The following is a 21451-nucleotide window of genomic DNA, read 5'->3' as shown; positions in this document are numbered from 1 at the left end:
ACTATATAGTATTTTACTGTAGGTAACACAGTAAATTGAGATATCATTGCCTCAATTTACATTGTCATCGTTATCAGTGACTTACATAACAGCAGTCAAACCTGGCATCACTAACATTAGCTAAGTTAGCTAGCTGGCTAGCTTAGCACACAGCTAAATATTTCTGTCAAGTTGTTTAGAAAATAGAAAGTAAAAAAAAATGAAATAGGTACCAGATATAAGAATTACAAACCAGAATTAACCATTAAAAAGTCACAGCACTTTGATGAGGATGAGAACCCCTCAAAGTGCTGACACTGTTCTCTATTGAGGAGGAGAATCACTCAAATTCACTACAGAGCACATGGGGTACAATGAAGTACTTTCATTCACATGAAAAACATTCATTCTGTAAAATCTGCCAAAGGTACTGTAGATAGTAAGCTCCATGTCACTAGAAATGTCTGAAAGACATACTCCTCACAGTATACCTCGTAACTCAACCACTAGTTCAGGACTTCATGGTGCATGCACATGCCCTTGTCATTACTATTGACACATTCCTTTCTGATAAGGCAGAATGGTATTTTAAAATGATTAAAATGGTATTTTAGGAGCTGTCTAGATATAATGTTGCACTTACCATTGTATATCAAGGAAATACTTCAATGATTTTATTGTGTTATCCTTGACAAAGAAGCTGAGATGCAATCTTGCTTTGTATTGTCAAATTAACTAGACTAAACCTTAAAAGTTGCTATGCATTCTTCCACTGGTCTGAGGTGCAACATTCCCAGTTTCACAACTAGAAGTACCACCAGCATCTCAGCCAGATGTAGGATGTCTTCATTTGGGTGATTTCATGACCAAATGGCTCTGTCTTCCATTAAGAAAGCTCACATGGCACCAAGGTCTACCCCTCATATCATTGAACAGTCTGTGAAGGAGTTGTGACTCTTTTTTATGATTGACTTTTAGCCCTGCTGCTTCCACATGAGATCAGGTCTGGTTTGCACAGCAGCCTATGGTCTAGATAAGAGTATATACAGATCCTGGTGCTGCAAGTGCATGTCCAACTATTGTTTTTATAACAATAAAACAGACAAAAGACAAAATAATATGATGGCAGGCAAGGTCTACTAAAGGTAGCCTGTTGCCTCAAATGTATAGTTTGTATTTAGTACAGAAGGAGGCACTGATCCCCCTGAACCTGTGAGCTAAAGACCAATTTGCATAAAGATCACAGGTCAAATCTGTGAGGTTTTATTCAACTTTCTTTCTTGTTCAGAAAAAGTGTGGTTGTTTTCATCCAATTCTAGAGGGAATCAGTTCGTGAAGACCCTCCTGTATCATATGCTAAGGGTGACAGTCATGCAGCCACAGAACTGGTTCATGTATATGGACCTGCACAATGCTTATTTTCCTGTCTCAATTGCCCCAGACCACAGATGTTTCTTAAGGTTTGCCTTTCAAGAACAGATATTCAAAGTCCTGCATTTGGCCAAAGACAGGAAAGTAGCTCAAACACTGGCTCTCTGGCGATGGAGGGTATTCCTAGCAGAAGGATTCTGGTTGGGAGCAGTGCCCTACCAGAGAGTGATAACCAGATAATCAGTGATGTGGTGCCAATATGTATAGACAGAAAACATCAACCAGCTGGACTTTATGAAGCCCAAGTAGTTGATGGTCCTCAAATCCTTCTTACCAGTTTAGATATGTCTCCACATGCTGACTTACTTTTAGTCAGAAATCAAGCATCATGGTGGCACAAGGTCAAGCGGCTCTTTCCACATTCCACAGCGTCTCCTCATCCCAACTACTCAAGAACCACCTCTACAGTGGTGCAATGGATGCGTGAATGCACTGACTGGAAGCACAGGATCACTAGTGCCAGTTCAGCACATTGCCAGAAGTAGTTGTCTTTGGCAGAGCAGGACAGAATGCTGGGATAGGATGCTCTAGCCCATGACTGGCCTCACCACTATATGCTATATGCCTTTACTCCTCTACTGGTTATTCTTCCCATGCTGGACAGGATTCAGTAACTAGTCCTGTCTGTGCCCTCAAAATGGCTGGCAATACCACTCTCCATCTGTTTTCTAGCTGTCAGAACACACTAGGGGCTTCCCCCCAAGCAGATCTGCTGTCCCAAATAGATGGAGAGATTTGGCATGCTCAGCCAGCATCAAGCTCACTTTTGTTTTGTTTGTTACAACTGAGGACTGTAACCTAGCACTTTAGGAAACATTTCTCAATGCAAAAGTACCTTGTATGCCCTTAAGTGGAAGTTGTTCTGCAAAATGTTCACCTCATCATCTGGACCTGGTGAATTGCTTCATTCCTACAATCTTGAATTTTCTTTAGGGACTTCTAAATTCCTCATCCACAATAAAGGTGTATATGGCAGACATCATATCACACCTCAGCTGGAAGATCTATACACATGTATTCATGTATGCACATGAACATAAGAAGGTATCCAGGTGATTCTCACTGCACCTGGCTATTGCGTGATAAAATATAGAAGTAAATACAGGCCATGTTGTTTGTCTTCTGATATTAACCAGGTTGCCAGGGGAAGGGAACGGGTTTGCGTAGGTTTGTGAGTGTTTTCAATTTTTACGTTCATAGCATTTAAAAGTCTTGATGATGGTACTGTATGCACTGTATTTATGTGTGCATATGTTGTGTTTTTGTTTTGCGGAAACACTCTATCTGGGCGTCTTTTCAAGTTATGGATGACTTCAGAATTGTTGCATTTTATATCTACGCAGATTTTGCTGTGTATATTCATTATGTGGTAATAATTTTTCTCTTTTCCCCCTTTTCACAGGTTTATTATTGTTGCTAATATCTTTATGCTTTCCATGTTGCTAAATGCTGTGTTCTCAGCTGGCAGCTGTGTGTATGTGTGGGTCTGTATACTGGTGTGAGTATGTGTGTGTGATCGAGTATATTTTTTGAGCAAGATTGAGAAGATCTTTGTGTGTGTGATTGAAGAAATATTTTAATTTGTGATTTGGTGATTATGATGTTCTGCTCTCTTAACAGTGTGGTCCCTGGGAGAGGGACAGCCTCCTGAGGAGATTGACAAGCAGGTGGAAAATCCACCCCTCTCTACATTACTAATTGAGAAACCCCAGGGTGGCTCCATCCAAGTAGGTTGGTAAATGCCACAGTTCTAACATGACATTGCACTGTGCACTCCCAGGTTCTGAGAAAATCAAGGAGAACTTCAACACTCTTGTTCTGCAGTTGCGTACCTGACTCTAGTAGTATCTGTTCTCATGATAAAAGCTAAGAGAAAAGTTGAAATTACAGAGCACAGACAGTGGCTTTTTCAGACCAATTGCAAGTGTGTCATATAATTAGGCATGGGGCCATCGGTGAATACCGAAATATGACTTGCACATTGGTAATATTACATGGTTTAAAGTTTGAGGACCAATTAGGAGTTTAAAAAAGACAACAACAAAAAAAAAAGCTTCCAGGAGCTTCCCATCTCATCTGTGTTCAGATTTAACTTAACAGTGTCATATGTTTTAAAGGTGGAGACATTACCTTTATTGCAAAGGTAGAGGCCAAGGATTTGCTTCGTAAGCCAACAGTCAAGTGGTTCAAAGGGAAATGGATGGATCTCGCCAGCAAGACAGGAAAACACCTGCAGCTGAAGGAAAGTTTTGACCGCGTCACTAAGGTAATGTATATATGGAAGAAAAAAACTAAATATTTAAGGCCATAATAAAATAGTTTCCACTTCTACTGAGTAATTCTGGACTATTGCTCCACAGATTCACACATTTGAGATGCATATCATTAAGGCTAAGGAGAACTATGGTGGGAATTACAGATGTGAGGTCACTTATAAGGATAAGTTTGACAGCTGCTCTTTTGACCTCGAGGTCAAAGGTTTGTCTTGTCTGTCATATTGGTTTGTAAATGTCTCCTAAGACATTTGATGGAGAGCATGTAGTATTTAAAGTGCTTACAATATTGCTTTTACAGATGTTCCAGAGACTCAGAGTATCGATATTCGCTCAGCCTTCAAACGAAGGTAACGACAGACACTTTGCATGATATTCGATTTCAGCTTAGCAGTGAACTCTATAGGCAAAGAGAAGATAAATACACCATTTTGGCTTAACTGTGTGTCTTAATAGGTGATAATATCATTCCTTAACTAGATACAAGGTGATAATGCAGACTGATTGTTAGGATTATGAGGAAAAGAACATCATTTAAGGTCAAACTGTGTATGTGGGGAATACATCCTTGTGTACCATTTTCTACATCATTGTCTGACACTGTTGACAAAAGTAGTGATTATGTAACTGTGCTTCTTCTCAGGCAAGGTGATATCTGTGGTTTGATTGTTTAAAATGGACTTCTCACCCTGTAATCCTCTACAAACCAATGTCAGGACATGGTTTGGATAAGTTCTGGATTACCATGTTCACAATTAACCTGAATCCACCAACCAAACAAACAAAATGTCCAAACTAATGTGTTGATCAGTTCAAGGCCATTGCTTGCATTTGAACACTTTGCAATGGGTCCAAAAGCAACGCACACTCATCATTCCCACAAAATGTCTGCATGAAAGGGCTAATGTGGGCTAATTGGGACCAATATACACAGCCTGTGCAAAAACCGGTTCGCTCAAAGCGAAAGGCTTTTGTGTTCGCCTCAACTGTGCGTTTGCTTGTTGCTAATGCATAGACTGGAGGTAGAGGTCCGGGTTGCGTTGTTTTTTTATTCCGGTGTTTGTGATTGTCTAATTGAATTTCCATTAATCTCTTCTTGGTAACAACAGCACTGATGGCCAGGATGATGCAGGGGAACTTGACTTTAGTGGGCTTCTTAAACATAGGTGAGAACTATAGACCGCCCCTCAGGGGACCGAGTCGTTCTCTCTTTCTTTCTCTCTATTTTCTTTCTTTCTTTTTTTCTTGCTTTCTTTCTGTCTGTAATGTCTTTCTTTCTTTCTTTTCTTTATTTTTTTTCTTTTTCAGCATGTTTATACACTGTATATGTACTATAATGGTTTGATAAATATGTTGTGCATACTCCCATTATTGTCAGATACTGTGAAAGTTTAGCCAATGTATATGAATCACATCATTTAAGGGAAATTTTTTAAATTTTTAATTAAAAAAAAAAAGTTGTTTAGGGTTTACTTTTGTGCTCTGCTGTTAAGTAAATAGCACAAAAGTAACAAAATTAAATTCCACATTTATTGTGGCTTGTCTCTTCTTCTTTCCCACACATTCAGAAACACCAGGTTAGTACAGAAAGTAGGTAATTAAATTAGACCTTACTGCCGGTAAGTACTGTAATCCCATAGTTTATCCAGCATGGACAAGCAAGAGTGTTGGTTTACTGTAGTCTGGTAACACTTCATTTAAAGGCAGCATTCATTAAAGTTCCATAAATACTCGTAAATCGTGGAAATTGCCCTTTGTATCTTAATTCTAAACTTTGAAAGGCCCAACCAGGAAGTGCCAAAACAGCATGGGACTCGGATTGGAGTTAACACCTTACACATCCGAGATCTGTCTCTGGGTCCAGTGTTTTATTAGTTTCACAGTAGTTACTAGATAAAATTTAATAAAATTAGATAAAATTATTTAAGATCAAGAACTGAATGATGATAAGATTGGACTTTAGAAATGAGACAATTAAATAAAAAGGCATCACAAAAAAATAAGAAACATCATAATTACTAGACTGACCTTGCTTGACATAGCTCATTGAGAAGAATGGATTATATCAGTGATTGATGAGTAGCGTTACTTCTGTCGGTTGCTACTTCCCAGCAGTGTTACTCTAGAATTAAAAGGAGGACACCAATTCAGAAATTGAACCAAAGGGCATAATTTTCCAGCGATTTATACGAAGTTGGTGGATCACCTATAAATGAAGCTGCGAAATAGTGTTATCGCTACATTGAAGCATCTTTTAAATGCAAATGAATACATTATACAATTGCATATGTGCCTGTCAGTGCTCTTTACTACATGTATGTATATACGCAGACCTGAAACACATTAGAGGAAATGAAATGAAAATAATCATTTCATGCTGTTTCACTCAGATCTTCCAGACATTCAGAACAATGTCTGTGAATGTAAGGCCTGATTGACATAGACTGGTGATGACTAACTGAACGTCTCCCATCCTATAAAACATCCTCAATAACCATATTATAACAACTCTATTCACCTTTATTAAACACTCACCTCTCATTCCAAGACATCAATTACTTTTACTAATTTAAGACACCTGCATAGGGGACTGGCCTTTATAACAACATGGCTAAGAAAAAGTTTCCTAAGCTGAATACAATGTTACCTCACTATAATGCTTAAATGTTTGAAATAATAGGTTTGACCTTCACAGCAGTCTTTCTATGAAATTATTAATATTATTTTACCATGATTATTCATTAATTTTGCCTTTACCACTGAAAAATTCCATGTGTCATCTTAATTGAGAACTGTTTTTTTTTTAATTGCTTTAATTTTTTTTTTTTGTACTCTTTAAAAATCACGAGCTGCATAACAAATCCCTCCCATGACGTTTTTTTTTTTTTTTTTTTTTTTTTTTTTTTTTGCAAACATCATGTATATCTCATGCATGGTAGGATTCCACAGACCAGTAGCTCAAACTTTTATAAGACTATTTCTCATGGCCATGTGAAGAGATACTACAGTGGAAAATATAGTGAAGACAACTGTTACTATTAAGTAATTTTCGGCAGTAAATAGCGATCATGCTATTTACATGCTCTACATGATAAGCGTCTCAGTTAGCATCCTAATTAGTAAGCATCCTGGTTCTTGAGCACATGTTAATCCCGGTGGTAAGCACTGAACTGATAGGATTTCTGTGCTCTGTGGTACCAGAGAGCACAAACAGGAGGAGGTACCAGAGGTGGATGTCTGGGAGATCCTGAAAAACGCCCGACCAGATGAGTATGAGAAGATTGCCTTTATGTATGGCATCACAGACCTCCGCGGTCTGCTGAGAAGGCTGAAGAAGACGAAAAAAGAGGAGAAGAAGAGTGAAGGTGCTCCAGGGATTCACTAATGGACTGAATTCCAGAATTGTTCAACTAAATATAATTTTACCACCTTACTGTTTCTTATAGCGTTTGCCAAGAGGTTAGAACCTGCGTACCAGGTGGACAAAGGAGGGAAGGTACGATTAATCGTGGACCTGGCTGACCCGACTGTTGAACTGAAATGGTACAAGAATGGCCAAGAGATTCGTCCTACTCCGAAGTAGGTCAAATCTTTTTTTCAAGCATTAATTCTATTGCTTCAATCTTAAACAAATGACAGGCATTCTGAGGTTCTCTAAGAAAATGTATTTCAATTCTGGTATTGTTTTGCTGGGGATTTATCTGGTATCAGCTTTGTAAGGATTCTTGAACATTTTCAAACATTAGTCCAAACAGGCCAAATTTAGAAAATAGTCAGATTTAATTCAGGAACAGATCTGTATGTATTTTACTGTTCTAGTGTTTCACTACCTGCTTTGACTGATTGTGGCACATACCAGTTAATTAACCAGAAGCCTATCTTTAAACCCAAAATTAGCTAAGATGCTAATTGGAAACATTTTTTACCATGGGTTTTAGAGAAAGCATGTGATGTTTCCTGGGATTAACAGGAAACACCGTTCACAAGCAGGTTGCTCAAAGCTAGACTAACCATAAGCTATCTGGTTAGTAACCAGGTTTTTGGTTTTTAATATCTGACTCCTAGCCTCTCTCTAAAGCTTGAAATGACAACTTTGTGTCCTACTATCCTGTTTTTTTTTCTGTCCGTTTTGCCATGGCACTTTCCCTGGTGCACCATAACCTACACCTCTTCCCTCCTGTGGTGCGGCTCCATTTGGACTCTTCATTCACTCTAAAGTAATAGGAAGTAAGTGTTCAAATCAGTAAGTATGTGACTATTTGCTAACATCTACTCTGACAGTGTTGATCCTGGAGAGAAGTGACCTTTTCATACTCATGCCTATTGGACAACATATTATTCATGAGTGCCTTTACTCAATTAAAACAAAACAATTTTATTAGCTGTGTGAAAAATACTGCTATACACTTCATAGAAAAGGTCGTAGCACATAACATTCATGAAGTCTTTCATTCAGATTTAGGCCTCATCACAGTATTAGACGGCGCTGGTTAAAGTGGTAAATGACCATGTCAGGTCATGTTGTCTCAGGAAGTTTTTCCTTGCCACTGTCGTATATCTATACCTGGATTTCTGCTTTGTGACTATGTCCTCTAAATGTGAATTGAAAGTACTGTATATCTGAATATGCTTTTTCTGCATGATTTATGTCTTTTTTTAAGGTGTTGGGACACCAAACTATCTATTTAGTTGATATTCTGTCATTACACACGCTTGTTTATTGTTGTTAATTAGACTACTACATTAATTAGATTAATTAGTATGTTTTTCTATGTGCTGTTGTCTGTACCTATTAGGTAAATTATTTTACTAATACTCAAGAACAGTTATATTATCTTCATTGAGAAATATACCTTGCAAAATTGAGCAGCTTTTCCGGTGAACTCTCAGTACATTAATGACTAATGGGTTTTGCACAGGTTTATCTTTGAGCACAAGGGCACACAGAGGATCATGGTTATCAATAACTGTCAGATGAATGACGATGCTGCCTATTCAGTGGTAGCTGGAGATGAGAAATGTACTACTGAACTGTTTGTGAAAGGTAAATTCTCTTACACATTAAACATTAGTGCTGTTTTGTGTCTTTACATTCTATGAGTGTGTGTGTCAGCTGGTAAAAAAATACATGTTGTGAGATCTTGCATGTATTCAGTAAGTATATGGTTTTAATATCTATGTAAATGTAAAAAGGAACCATTTTTAGATTTTAATATCTCAGTCTGACCCTTTGTGCAGTCTTACCAGTGAAGATTGTTAAAGAGCTGGAGGCTGTAAAGACTACAGTCAATGAACGAATTGAGCTGGAGTGTGAGGTGTCAGAAGAAGGAGCACAAGTTAAATGGTGTGTTTCTGTGTCTTTGTGTAAAAAAAATAGAGAGAGAGATGATAACGTTGAGGAGGTATAAAAACATAACTTTCCCATTCCACTGTGACAGGATGAAGAATGGGGTTGAGGTTCCTACTGGGGTGCGTTCAAGATATCGTGTAAAGTCTGAAGGCACAAAGCACTGGCTGATTATAGATGATGCCACGAAGGATGACACAGGCACCTATTCCATCATGGCAACTGGGGGTACCAGTGAGGCCCGTGTCCAAGTGGACTGTGAGCACAATTTATTATTATTATTTTTTTTATAGTGGCCCAGTTCTATTGCTACTAAGCCAAACTAAGCCAAAGTTTGTTAGATTAGTTAAAACCTGTGCTACAGAAAACATTTTCTTCTCTTCTCTGTCTCTATTCCATTACTGCTGTCTCTCTTCCAATCCACTCCATCATGTTTTCATACAGTGAAGCCACTGAAGATTCTGCAAGACCTTCAAGACATGACGATCCGTTTGGGGCAGCCGCTCAAGCTGCACTGCGAGATCTTACCCGGAAACGTTCCTGGGCGTTGGTACAGAAACGGCCAGCTTATCCAGTCCAGCGATCACCTCACCATCATCCACAGAGCCAAGTACAGTCACGCACCCAGATCTACTCCTTCACCCTGCATTAAATCTGTGTTTACACTCTCGCACACGTCATCCTTTATTATCTAATCAAAAATTACATTCACCAGATTCATACACTAAAGAACTCAAAATTTGCTTTTTGTCCTTCTTTGTGTCTGTCAGGACCCATAAGTTGGAAGTTGAGAGCTGCACCCTACATGATGCTGGAGACTATACTTTTGTGCCTGAAGGGTACACACAAAGCCTTAGTGCCAAAATCCACATAATAGGTACCAAGTTCTGTACTTTCTTTATGGGGAAATTCTTAACAAATTTAAGTATAACTGAGGAATGTAGGAATGTAGTGAGAGTTGCTGACTGGAGTTTCTGGTGGATGTCTCTGGAGAACCTACTACAAATTATTACTAAACACAGTGAAACTTATAGGAAAGGTATGTATAACGTTGCTGTTTGTTTTTATTTCAGATCCCCCTAAAGTGCATTTGGAGGCTCTGAATGCTCCAGATAACACTATCACAGTTGTGGCTGGTAACAAGCTGCGTTTGGAGATCCCCATCAGTGGAGAGCCTGTACCCAGAGTGGTGTGGATGAAAGGAGAGCGGGTGAGTGGAGATGGAGTGCTGACAGAGGGAACTTGAAGGCCAGTCATCTAGACTTTTAGAGAAGCCAGCATGAGACACATAACTGTGACGTCAGTCATGCCTCCTGGTTGCAGAAACATAGCAGGACACTATAGCTGAAGACTATAGTGATTTTTAAGAACAGAATTTTTTTTATTGGGTGTCAGAATGGGAAATGTGTCCATAAACAGTGCGTACTGTCAAATCAGACACCTTTCCAAGCCAACAGATGTATCAGTGAAGTTGGCATACTAACTAAGAATTAGTTTGCTAGTTAGCAAACATGCTCAATATATTGCTTTAACAAACTTACGTACAGTCATGGGAAAAAGAATGTTGTATCCCCTCCTTCAATTCTATGTTTTTATTTATCAGGGCCTAAATAACAATTGTGTGGTCCTCACCAACTTCTATAAACAAACAAATAATCAGGTGACAACAACAACAAAAAAACACAACAGATTTCAGAACGTAATAATTTTTTCCCAAAAAATAAACCAACATTCTGAAACCAGGTGGGGAAAAAAACAAATACTCCCTTCCTACTTCCACAATCATTAAGAGCGTAATTACTAATGAAATGCACAAGATTAGTTAATCATCAGTAAGTGTGACTACCTCTATAAAAGCAGAAGTTTTGGGAGTTTGGTGTTCTGGAGAACTCAGGTGTATGTCTACATCATGCCAAGAAGAAAGGACAACAGCCATGACCTCAGAGAAGCAATTGTTGCTGCTCATCAATCTGGGAAGGGTTATAAGGCCATCTCCAAACAATTTGAAATTCACCATTCTACAATGAGAAGGATTCTTTACAAATGGAGAGTTCAGTCTAAGGTCAGAGCATTTAATACTCAGAGATATAAAGAGAACAAAGGAGCTACATCATGTGACCTACAGGCCTCTGTGAGCAAGTTAGATGTTTTTGTTCATGATAGCACAATCAGAAAATACTGAGCAAGTATGACTTTCATGGAAGGGTAGCTAGGAAAAATTCCCTTCCCTCTAAAAAGAATATGGAGCACAACTTAGGTTTGCAAATTTCTTCTGAACAAACCACAAGATTTCTGGAACAATATAATTTAAACCGATGAGACCAAGGTGGAGATGTTTGGTTATCATGCACAGAACCATGTTTAGCAAAAACCAAACATAGCATATCACCACAAACACCTCATACCAACTGTCAAGCACAGTGGTGGATGGCTGATGATTTGGGTTTGTTTTGTAGCCACAGGACCAGGGAAATTGCAGTCATTGAGAAACAAATGAAATCCAATTCTTGAGACAAATGTGAGGCCATCTGTCCATCAGCTTAAGCTGGGTCGAAATTGGGTCATGAAACAGGACAATGATCCCAAGCACAATCCCAGGTTTGTTTATAGACGTTGGTGAGGACCACACAATTGTTATTTAGGCCCTGATAAATAAAATCACAGAATTGAAGGAGGGTGTACTTTCTACTGTACTGTAGTTCAGCTAAAATCTATTTCAAGAAACTAACTAGCTAACAATAGATATCTATTTCACATAGCATCATGTTGCTAGGCTACTTGGGTCTTTTTGCAACCAGCACATCTCTTTGTGTTTATAAACACCAAAGGCCTGAGACTATTGGCCTGAGACTTTGTGCAGCAAAAGTACAACTCATAAATAAAAGCTTGAGCCAGTTCCCATTGTACTTGTGTACAGGTTATTCTTGAGACAGGGACTCGAGTTCGTGCAGAGACATTCTCTGACCACACCTGCCTCACTATTGAAGTCACTGAGAGAGAGGACAGTGGCAACTACAAGGTCGTCCTGCAGAATGAAGCAGGAGAGGACACAGGCAGTGTCAAGATTAAAGTTGTTGGTAAGGTTCTCAAACAAATACACTGAAGCATCTGGATTCTACAGTTATTGTCACTGGATTATGTAGATGTTGGTGGTGTTCTATAACCATGAAGCTACATTTACCAGCTACTAGTGATGGTGAAAGAGTCTGAAAGATAGCAGGCAGCCATCTTAGGCAGCTTCCTACTGTTTAGAAAATTACAAATTTGAAAGCAGGACTATCAAAGTACTTTATGGATATTTATAGAGTGATATCCTAAGTATGGTTCTGTATGCTCTGTATGACCACTTCAGGTTGGTTCCATCTGTTTATTTCTGTCACTAGTAGTCCCCAACACTATGTTTTTTTTTATCGAGGTCCTCAAACCCTTTGTAATCCTTAGTAATTTTCCTATAAGAAAAATGTCAGAAATTATTTGCAAATGCTTTTACATAGGTGCTAAAATAACCAATATACAGTTAGTTGTAAGCACAATTCTGTAATATGGCTGAACATTTCTCAAATCTGATTGGGTAGAAGGTCTATTAATTTTCTCTAACAGCAGCTCTGACAGTAGTCCTGACTGTGAAAGTTTAGTTAACAGTATCGCACTTTGTAACGATCAGAGTTTTCAGAAGAGAGGACTTACTTCAATAACTTCAGTAGCTCAGGAACAACTGCTTTTAGGCTGTCATTCACTATTTCCTTAAAACAGCATCATAATATCAGTGTACAATTGATTTTGAGTCACATATAATTTGTGGGACAAACAAAATATCAATGTCTTAATATTAATTTATTTTAAAAAATTATTATTTTGCTGTAGTCAGTAATATATTTTACACTGCTGTGTAGATCAATTTGTGTTAGTAGAAGCACGTTGGTAATGGTTTATATACATAGTTTGTTAAAAACACATGCACTTAAGGGTTAAAGCCAATTTTTAAATAATTATTAAAACAATTATATGCTATTTCTCATATCTGTGTTCTAGATATACCTGATCCTCCTGGGCCTCCCTTGGTTCCAGTAGTTGGTGGTGACTGGTGTACAATGACATGGGAACCTCCTGTTTATGATGGGGGTTCTCCGATCCTGGGTAAGGAATTACATCAAACATACTGTACATATTTTATATATAGCATAATTATTTTGTATAGTTTTTTAATTGGAGGCCCTTTTACACTATATGTAGACACCTTCATCTAGAGCCAAATCCCAATCTTAACATAAATCAGCATTAAAAAAAGGCAGCTTCTCCAACACCAGCATTGCCCTTATGGCTGTGCTGTTCCGTCCCTCAGGATACTTCATTGAGAGGAAGAAGAAGCAGAGCTCCAGGTGGATGCGACTTAATTTTGACCTCTGCAAAGAGACCACATTTGAGCCTAAGAAGATGATTGAGGGTGTGCCGTATGAGGTGCGGATTTTTGCTGTTAATGCGATCGGTGTTTCCAAGCCCAGTGAGCCGTCAAAACCCTTTATTCCCCTTGGTGAGTACCACACCTTTCACACCTTTGAGCTTGCTGGGCTTCATTACATCTCCAGGGCCTCCACCTGTCTCTAAGTACTTACGCTTGGTCAGCTCACAGCCATTTTGTCTTTTTACATAAGATAATAGTGCACAATCCTAGCAGATCCCTTCTTAGCAGACAGCAACAGATATACCATGACACCATTGCCATATTTGAGCTTGCCCTTCAGACACCCCTTTTGCAGCTGTTGCTTATCAGAGATCCAAAGTATTCCTGCTCTACTCACAGCACAAGCCTGAGATTTAGAGGACATTAAACATGTCATTATCATGGCTGAATTAAAAGTTTAGGAGATCAGGATCCATCCCAGCTCAAGGAGAGTCTGGGAGGACATGTCAGAGAGATATAACTCCCACTGGTGTGTGTGTGTGTGTGTGTGTGTGTGTGTGTGTGGTCAAAATCACTTTATTATTCAGAGATGGTTTTCACAATGTTGTTTTATATTTGATTATCCCTTGCATCATACGAGAAATATATAAAATGATCTAAAAGTATTGTTATATTTTGTGTAATGTGCTCTTGTTTCGTAAAATACAGCTAGTATGAAAATTGCAATCGTTTGTGTTAAGTCTCTCTCCCTCTTTTTTTTAAGCTGTAACCAGTGAGCCCACTTTGCTGGTGGTTGATGAGGTGACAGATACAACCGTGACAGTGAAGTGGCGTCCTCCAGAAACCATCGGTGCAGCCGGGTTAGACGGGTACCAAGTGGAGTACTGCATTGAAGGAAGTAAGACACCCCTATAGACCTGTGTATACTTTGTCACATAACTATCACTAAAACTAATAAATAATAAATGCTGCCAGATCTAAAGTGCTATATTATAAAGTACTGTACTATAAAGTCAGTATTTCCATTATACTTGAGCAATCATAACATGATATGTAGCAGTGGTTAAAAAAAAAAAAAATTGTATGTATTGCCCCTTTATTCATCATCTAATGAGGACTGATAATCGTGTATAAGGAAGCTGGACAACAGAGCTGACATCATGTGATGCTCCCATGTCTTTTTGAAGAAAACACTCTCAGAAAGTGGTTATATAATAACTGAACTGAACTATCTTCTGTTTCCACAGCAGACGAATGGATACTTGCCAATAAGGAACTGATTGAGAAAACCAAATACACTCTCACAGGCCTGACACCAGAGTCCAAGATCCTAATCCGAGTGAAGGCGATTAATGCGGCTGGTGCCAGCAAACCGCGCACCATTCAACACTCTATCCTGGTCAAAGAGGTCGTTGGTGAGCTACATCAACGGCAGCTCCTGTTTTTAGTATTATAAAATGCAAAAGCACTTTTTTTTTTTTTTAGATTTTGGAATAAGTTAATATGAAAAGTAATGTTCATAACTGAAATGCTATGAACTTAGTACACTGTATAAAGAATAGTATAAACACAGAGATGCTTATAGTTTTAGTCAGTTGGAGTTATTCTATTGGAAGATGTCTACAAACGATCTCTTACATTTGTCAAAATGACTTTGTAGGCGGTGCAGTAGATAATGAAATTTGTGTCTTGCAGAGCCCCCTAAGATTCGTATCCCTCGCCACTTGAAGCAGACATACATACGCAGGGTCGGAGAACAAGTTAACCTCGTTGTGCCATTCATGGTAAGGCAATGATCATTAATGAACGGAAGGGAAAGCATGCAAAAGAAATTTCTATGTGAGCTCTGGAATTTAAATGTAATTTAACAAAACAAAAAAAACTAGATTCAGCATAATCAGGTTGCAAATGTTTTGCCCAGGGCAAGCCCAGGCCAAAGATCACCTGGCTGAAGGACGATCAACCTATCGATCCAACGCAGATCAACATCCGCAACTCAGACTGTGACAGCATCATCTTCATTCGCAAAGCTGAGCGCAAGCACTCTGGGAAATATAAGTTGACTGTGCAGGTGGAAAAACTTGTGGATACAGCCATCCTGGACATCCAGATCGTGGGTGAGCAATCAGCCTTGTCTATCATACTCAAAGTTTGGAAAGAGGCTTGCATGGAATATTTGGTTAGAATACTGTATGTTGGTCAAAAACGTAGGTAGCCTGAACTTAACTGCTGTACAATAGCCTAGTTAATGTTAAATAATTGTCCTTTTCTGACGCTCTCTCCATCAGACCTTCCTGGTCCTCCACAATGTGTTCGAATTGAGGAGGTCTGGGGTGAGAATGTAGCTCTGGACTGGACACCACCCAAAGACAGTGGCAATGCCCCCATAACAGGATACACCATCCAGAAGGCAGACAAAAAGACCATGGTATGTAAGATTTTTTTTGTTTCCAGGCATAACCTCCCATAGAGGGAGAAACGCAGTTTCCTGCTTTTGTTGCAGTTAAAGAACATGTATGCTATCACAACACAGTCTCAATGAATTTACTTGCTCACTGCAATTTTTCTACAAATGTTGCGTAATATCTGGCTATTGTGCCTACAGGAGTGGTACACCTGTGTGGAGCACTACCACCGCACATGCATCACTATCAATGAGCTGGTAGTAGGCAACGAGTACTACTTCAGGATCTTCTCGGAGAACATGGTGGGCCTGAGCGAGAGCGCCACCACCACTAAAGACACAGCAGTCATAGTGAAGGAGGGTAAGATTTGACTTGTGCTTTGACAACCATGCATTCCTCACTTGCATGCATAGCTTTCCCATCAGTTTCACTGTAGGTGTCTTGGATCTCCTAACAAACATCCAGTTGATGAGGTAAAAATGCAAAATCTATAAAATGTTGTATGTTTTCTTTGAAACAATATTTCTTCTCCTCATACTCTCTTTTGTTCCAGAAAAATAACCTTGATAATAGTACCTCATTTAACAAAAAAAAATTCTTATAACTTAAATGCATTATACAGATTTTTCAGCTAAAATGAACATAAAACACATACAGTACATAAGAATCTCAATTACTTCTGCATCTTAGAAAGTGAAAATATCTTGTTATATAGTTAAGGTGATCTAGTATTTGCTATTATAAGATTACAATAAAACCAAATATAGGATTATAACTTATTTCTAGGCATTTTTTAAGATTTATAAGATTTACTGATTTTAAGATTTATATTTTCTTATTCTTTTGGCAGAAAATTTTGCTTCTTTCTAGATATAAATGCTTAAAATTTGTAAAATTATCTGCCAACAGAACAACACTATTGCCATCTTGAAATTAGAAACAAAAATCTAGAAATGTCTAGAAATTGATTTAATAATTGTATTATTGATGTATTGTAATGTTATAATAGGAGATACTGGATAAATGTAACTATTTTCACTTGATGTGATGCCATATTTTGTGGTGTATCTTTCTCCATCCGTTTATCTCCTTATTTTTGTTGCTTTTTTGGACAAAAAATATAAACTTGCGAATTGTAGAATCGTAAGAAGAACTAGAAGCTGTTCATCATTTGTGACGAGCAATAAAATAATTAATATAACATTGCACACTGTGCTTTTAATGGGCTAATGGTAAGCTAAATTGGTGTTGTCTCTTCTTCATCACATAAGGGAAATTCCCCCATGATACAGTGCTTGGCCCGTATCATGCACACTCCCGCTATCCATATCCCCTCTTTTCTTCCTCCTCCTCCTCTCCCTCTTCTGCCTCCTGTCACTCTTTCTTAGGTATGAACCTGAAGAACCCAGAATACATCAACTATGACTTCACAGAGGCACCCAAGTTCACACAGCCACTCATTAATACGTTTGCCGTCGCCGGGTACAACGCGACCCTTAACTGCAGTGTCCGCGCCAACCCACGGGTACGTGAGAGATGTGTGTAGCTCTGTGTTAATATCAGCCATTCACCACTCCGCAGCTACAGACAGCTCAGTAATGCTATAGAGAAGCTCTGATTGCAGTCTTCTTTTTATTTTAATTAAAAACATCCATTAAATGTAAAATCATTCAGAAATCTGAAAGCAGGCAGCTTCTTTTCGCTTAATAACACTTTTAATTAAAACAGGAAATAATAATAATAATAATAATAATAATAATAAACACACAAATGCACTATTAATCTAGCTGAGGCCAAAGGTTTACACACACGTAGGCTAAAGAGATTCAAATTCAATTTTTTGAATTAAACTCGTGTTTTATTCTTCCACAAGCTTCTGGCAATATCTGATTTTTTGCCGCTTCCTCCTGACAGAACTGGTGTAACTCAGTCAGGTTTGTGCGTCTCCTCGCTCAGACTCGCTTTTTCACTTCAGTCCACAGATTTTCTCTGGGATTCAGGTCAGGGCTTTGTGACGGCCATCCAGCACTTTCACTTTGCTGTCTTTAAGCTATTTTGTTACAACTTGTTGTAACCCAGTCACGACCAAGTTTTAACTTTCTGGTCTTGAAGTGTTGCTTCAGTATTTCTAGATAATCCTCCTCCCTCATGATGTCATCTATTTCCTGAAGTGCATCAGTCCCGTTTCCAGCAAAACACCCCCACAACATGATGCTGCCACCCCCATGCTTCACAGTTGGGATGATGTTCTTCAGATTAAAAGCCTCACCCTTACCCCCTCACCCCCTGTCATTAGGGACAAACAGTTCAATTTCTGTTCCATCTGACCAGAGAGCACTCCTCCAAATGCCTGGTGATCTCCTGCAAACTTCAGTCTGGGTTTTTCTGTACCAGTCTTTGAGTAAGAGCTTCTTCCTTGTCTGACTGCCTTTAAGACCATGGTGATATAGGACCCTCTTAATGGTAAATGTTACATACTTTGGTACCTGATGCCTCCCACTCCTTCACCAGTTCCTTTATTGTTGTCTTGGGGTTTGGTTGAACCATTCGGACCAAAGTTCATTCATTCTTGGGAGTTAATTTGTGCGTCCTTCCTGAATGATGCAGTGTCTGTGTAGTTTCATGATATTTCTATGACAGAATCATTTCCTTTAAAATTTTGATAGTAATATAGAAAGATTTTATATACAGTATATAGTGTGATAAACAACATCACATCAAAAGCCCATTAACTACATTTGTCTCAATTATTGTTGCAACAATTAATTAATTATTTCATTCATTCACTTACATTCACAGTAACTGCCTTATCCTGGTCCAGGTTGCGATCGATCCAGATCCTGTCTGAACAACTTCACAGCATTAGTAGAATACCATCCTGCTGCACAAACAGACCACAATATACACCTTCATGTACTGAAGTTTTTTGTGTTAAATAATGTCATAAATAATGTGAAGAGAACTTGATGGTGAAGCTCTTTGTGGAGCTCGCTTTGTGCACGGGGGCATTGTCATGCTGGAACAGGAAATTGTAATGCTACAGCATACAGGGACATTCTATAGAGTGGTGTTTATTATAAGAACAAAGCACATATGGGTGTGATAATCAGGTGTCCACATACTTTTAGCCACGTAGTGTATATACAGGAATTGTATATATGTGGCGGGCTGCAAAAACCCAACGGATGTTGTCTTAATTCTAGAAAACAAAAAATACCAAAGGATAAAATTCATTCACTGCTGTGTCCTGGTTTTGACCAAAATTTTGACAAAAACCAGGACACAGCAGTGAATGAATTTTATCCTTTGGTATTCTTTTCTTTGGTGGGTTAAATATGTGATTTGACCTGATTGGACATCTAGGGTTTTTTTTTAGTTACTGTTGTGGTGCGAACCTTGCCACATTGCCTAGTTAGAGAGATAAGTAAAATTACCACTGTATCTAAAGTGTGCCGGAAATGTAAATTCATACACACACACACACACACGCGTGCACTCATATATATATGAACCAGATCATGAATATATATGAACCAGATCATAGCTCCTGCCCTCTTATACAGAGTTGTTTGTTCATGCACAGTTGTAGATGTTTGTTCATGCACAGAAACTCTACACAGAGAGTAACTCACCCTCAGAATTGAACCAGGGTTCCTGGAGCTCTGAGGCAGCAATGCAACCCACTGCATCTACATGCCACCTGAAATTAGTACTTCTTTAAGCAAATTGCATTGTGGTGTTAAAATATAAACTTGAATGTGCAACAATACACTTTATTTTACACTTTACGTCGTGTATTTTTACTGTACGTAGAGATGTTTTTGAGACCCGTTCACTATTTCCCTTATATAGCCCAAAGTGATCTGGATGAAGAATAAGATCATCATCATTGATGACCCACGCTACCGCATGTTCAGCAGCCAGGGTGTGTGTACATTGGAAATCCGGAAGCCCAGCCCATTCGACGGAGGCGTGTACACCTGCAAGGCCATCAATGATCTCGGGGAAGACCAGGTGGACTGTAAACTGGAGGTGAAAGGTCAGTCTGGGCTTCAGTGCAAGTTATGCAGTTCGCTGAATCGTAGATAAGGGATTAATCTTTCATCTGAGTCCACTGTAGCTTAGCAATTGTGTCTCACATCATAGCTGTTATTCATTCATCTCATCTTTTTTGCTGGTTCTTATTACATTCTTATGCATTTATAACATGAGTTACCATACACAGTTCCCTCCGAAAGTATTGGAACAGCAAGGCCAATTCTTTTGTTTTTGTTATACACTGAAGATGTTTGGGTTTGAGATCAAAAGATGAATATGAGATTATAGATCAGAATTTCAGATTTCATTTCCTGATATTTACATCTAGACATCTAGTCCTGATACACAACTTAGAACATGGCACCTTTGGTGGCAGAACACCTAATTTTTAGGTGAGCAAAAGTGTTGGAACTTAAAGTAAATGAAAGTAAATAAGACTAAATATTGGGTTGCATATCCATTGATTTGGCCTTTCCATCACTTTGCTAAAGGTTCATCTTGGTTCCAGAACTTTTGCGAATTCCAGTCTGGCCTTCTGATTCTTACTGCTGATGAGAGGTTTGCGTCTTGTGGTATGGCCTCTATATTTCTGTTCTCGAAGTCTTCTTCGAACGGTGGATCGTGATACCTTCACCCCTGCCCTGTGGAGGCTGTTCGTGATGTCACTGACTGTTGTTTTTGGGTTTTTCTTCACAGCTCTCACAATATTTCTGTCATCAGCTGCTGTTGTTTCCTTGGCCGTCCTGTTCCATGTCTGGTTGTTAGTACACCCGTGGTTTCTTTCTTTTTCAGGACATTCCAAATTGTTGTATTGGCTATGCCCAGTGCTTGTGCAATGGCTCTGACTGATTTTTTCCTCTATTCCTAGATTCAAAATGGCTTGTTTTTCTCCCATAGACAGCTCTCTGGTCTTCATGTTGGTTTATCCGTTTTAACAACAAATGCAGTCTTCACAGCTGAAACCCAGGGATCAAACCAAGAGTAGACATTCAGATCTATTAACTGCTTAAACAATCAATCTAACAGGACACACCTGGGCAACAAGAAACAACTGTCAGTCACATGTTCCAATATTTTTGATCACTTGAAAAATGGGTCGGTTCAAACAAAAGCTCCCATGTTCTAAGCTGTTTAACACGTCTAGATGTAAATATCAGGAAATTAAAGCTGAAATTCTGATCTATCGTCTCATATTCAGCTTTTGATCTCAAACCCAAATGTCTTCAATGTATAGCAAAAACAATAGAATTGGCCTTGCCGTTCCAATACTTTTGGAGGGGACTGTAGATATGTATATGTAAATATGATGTCATGATTCTTGGTGCAGATTTACAGTTATTTTTGTCATAATGAGAAAATAACTGCTGTTTTCACTTCCAGATTCCATAGCTGGCCTGCTCAATCTAAATTTCTGAATCAGTTGCCGTGTTAACAAAGGATTCAGGTGTCTCGCTCTTGTATGAGATGAGATCAGTTGCCTTCTGGTTTAAACAAGATCTTTTAAAGCAGAAAGGTGTCTGTATTCACTAAACGAGAGCATGACACACTCATGCTTCTCACCCTGCTTTCACTGCTT

The 21451-nt window shown here is 38.8% G+C and overlaps 1 protein-coding gene across 9 annotated transcripts in view; it reads left to right on the top strand.

The window, feature by feature from the left end:
• mybpc1 (myosin binding protein C1) overlaps positions 1–21451 on the top strand; it is a 38246-nt gene that overhangs the window by 14985 nt on the left and 1810 nt on the right. For 8 of the 9 annotated variants that reach the window (XM_053236567.1, XM_053236566.1, XM_053236564.1 and 5 more), the window contains 25 exons: positions 3031–3141; positions 3528–3676; positions 3771–3888; positions 3985–4033; positions 4793–4849; positions 6885–7048; positions 7130–7262; positions 7902–7910; positions 8603–8727; positions 8922–9027; positions 9122–9288; positions 9475–9640; positions 9801–9907; positions 10104–10240; positions 11948–12107; positions 13063–13167; positions 13373–13561; positions 14196–14330; positions 14680–14847; positions 15128–15216; positions 15354–15549; positions 15721–15860; positions 16038–16197; positions 17226–17362; positions 19690–19876. In XM_053236567.1, coding sequence (XP_053092542.1) covers positions 3031–3141; positions 3528–3676; positions 3771–3888; positions 3985–4033; positions 4793–4849; positions 6885–7048; positions 7130–7262; positions 7902–7910; positions 8603–8727; positions 8922–9027; positions 9122–9288; positions 9475–9640; positions 9801–9907; positions 10104–10240; positions 11948–12107; positions 13063–13167; positions 13373–13561; positions 14196–14330; positions 14680–14847; positions 15128–15216; positions 15354–15549; positions 15721–15860; positions 16038–16197; positions 17226–17362; positions 19690–19876 — 3264 coding nt within the window. The remainder of the gene's footprint in view (positions 1–3030; positions 3142–3527; positions 3677–3770; positions 3889–3984; positions 4034–4792; positions 4850–6884; positions 7049–7129; positions 7263–7901; positions 7911–8602; positions 8728–8921; positions 9028–9121; positions 9289–9474; positions 9641–9800; positions 9908–10103; positions 10241–11947; positions 12108–13062; positions 13168–13372; positions 13562–14195; positions 14331–14679; positions 14848–15127; positions 15217–15353; positions 15550–15720; positions 15861–16037; positions 16198–17225; positions 17363–19689; positions 19877–21451) is intronic. The other variant, XM_053236559.1, reaches the window with a different exon arrangement.

This window comes from Pangasianodon hypophthalmus, chromosome 9, assembly GCF_027358585.1.
Source record: "Pangasianodon hypophthalmus isolate fPanHyp1 chromosome 9, fPanHyp1.pri, whole genome shotgun sequence".
Taxonomy (NCBI): Eukaryota; Metazoa; Chordata; class Actinopteri; order Siluriformes; family Pangasiidae; genus Pangasianodon; species Pangasianodon hypophthalmus.
The sequence above is the reverse complement of the archived record's forward strand: the minus strand, read 5'-3'. Positions and strand labels throughout refer to the sequence as shown.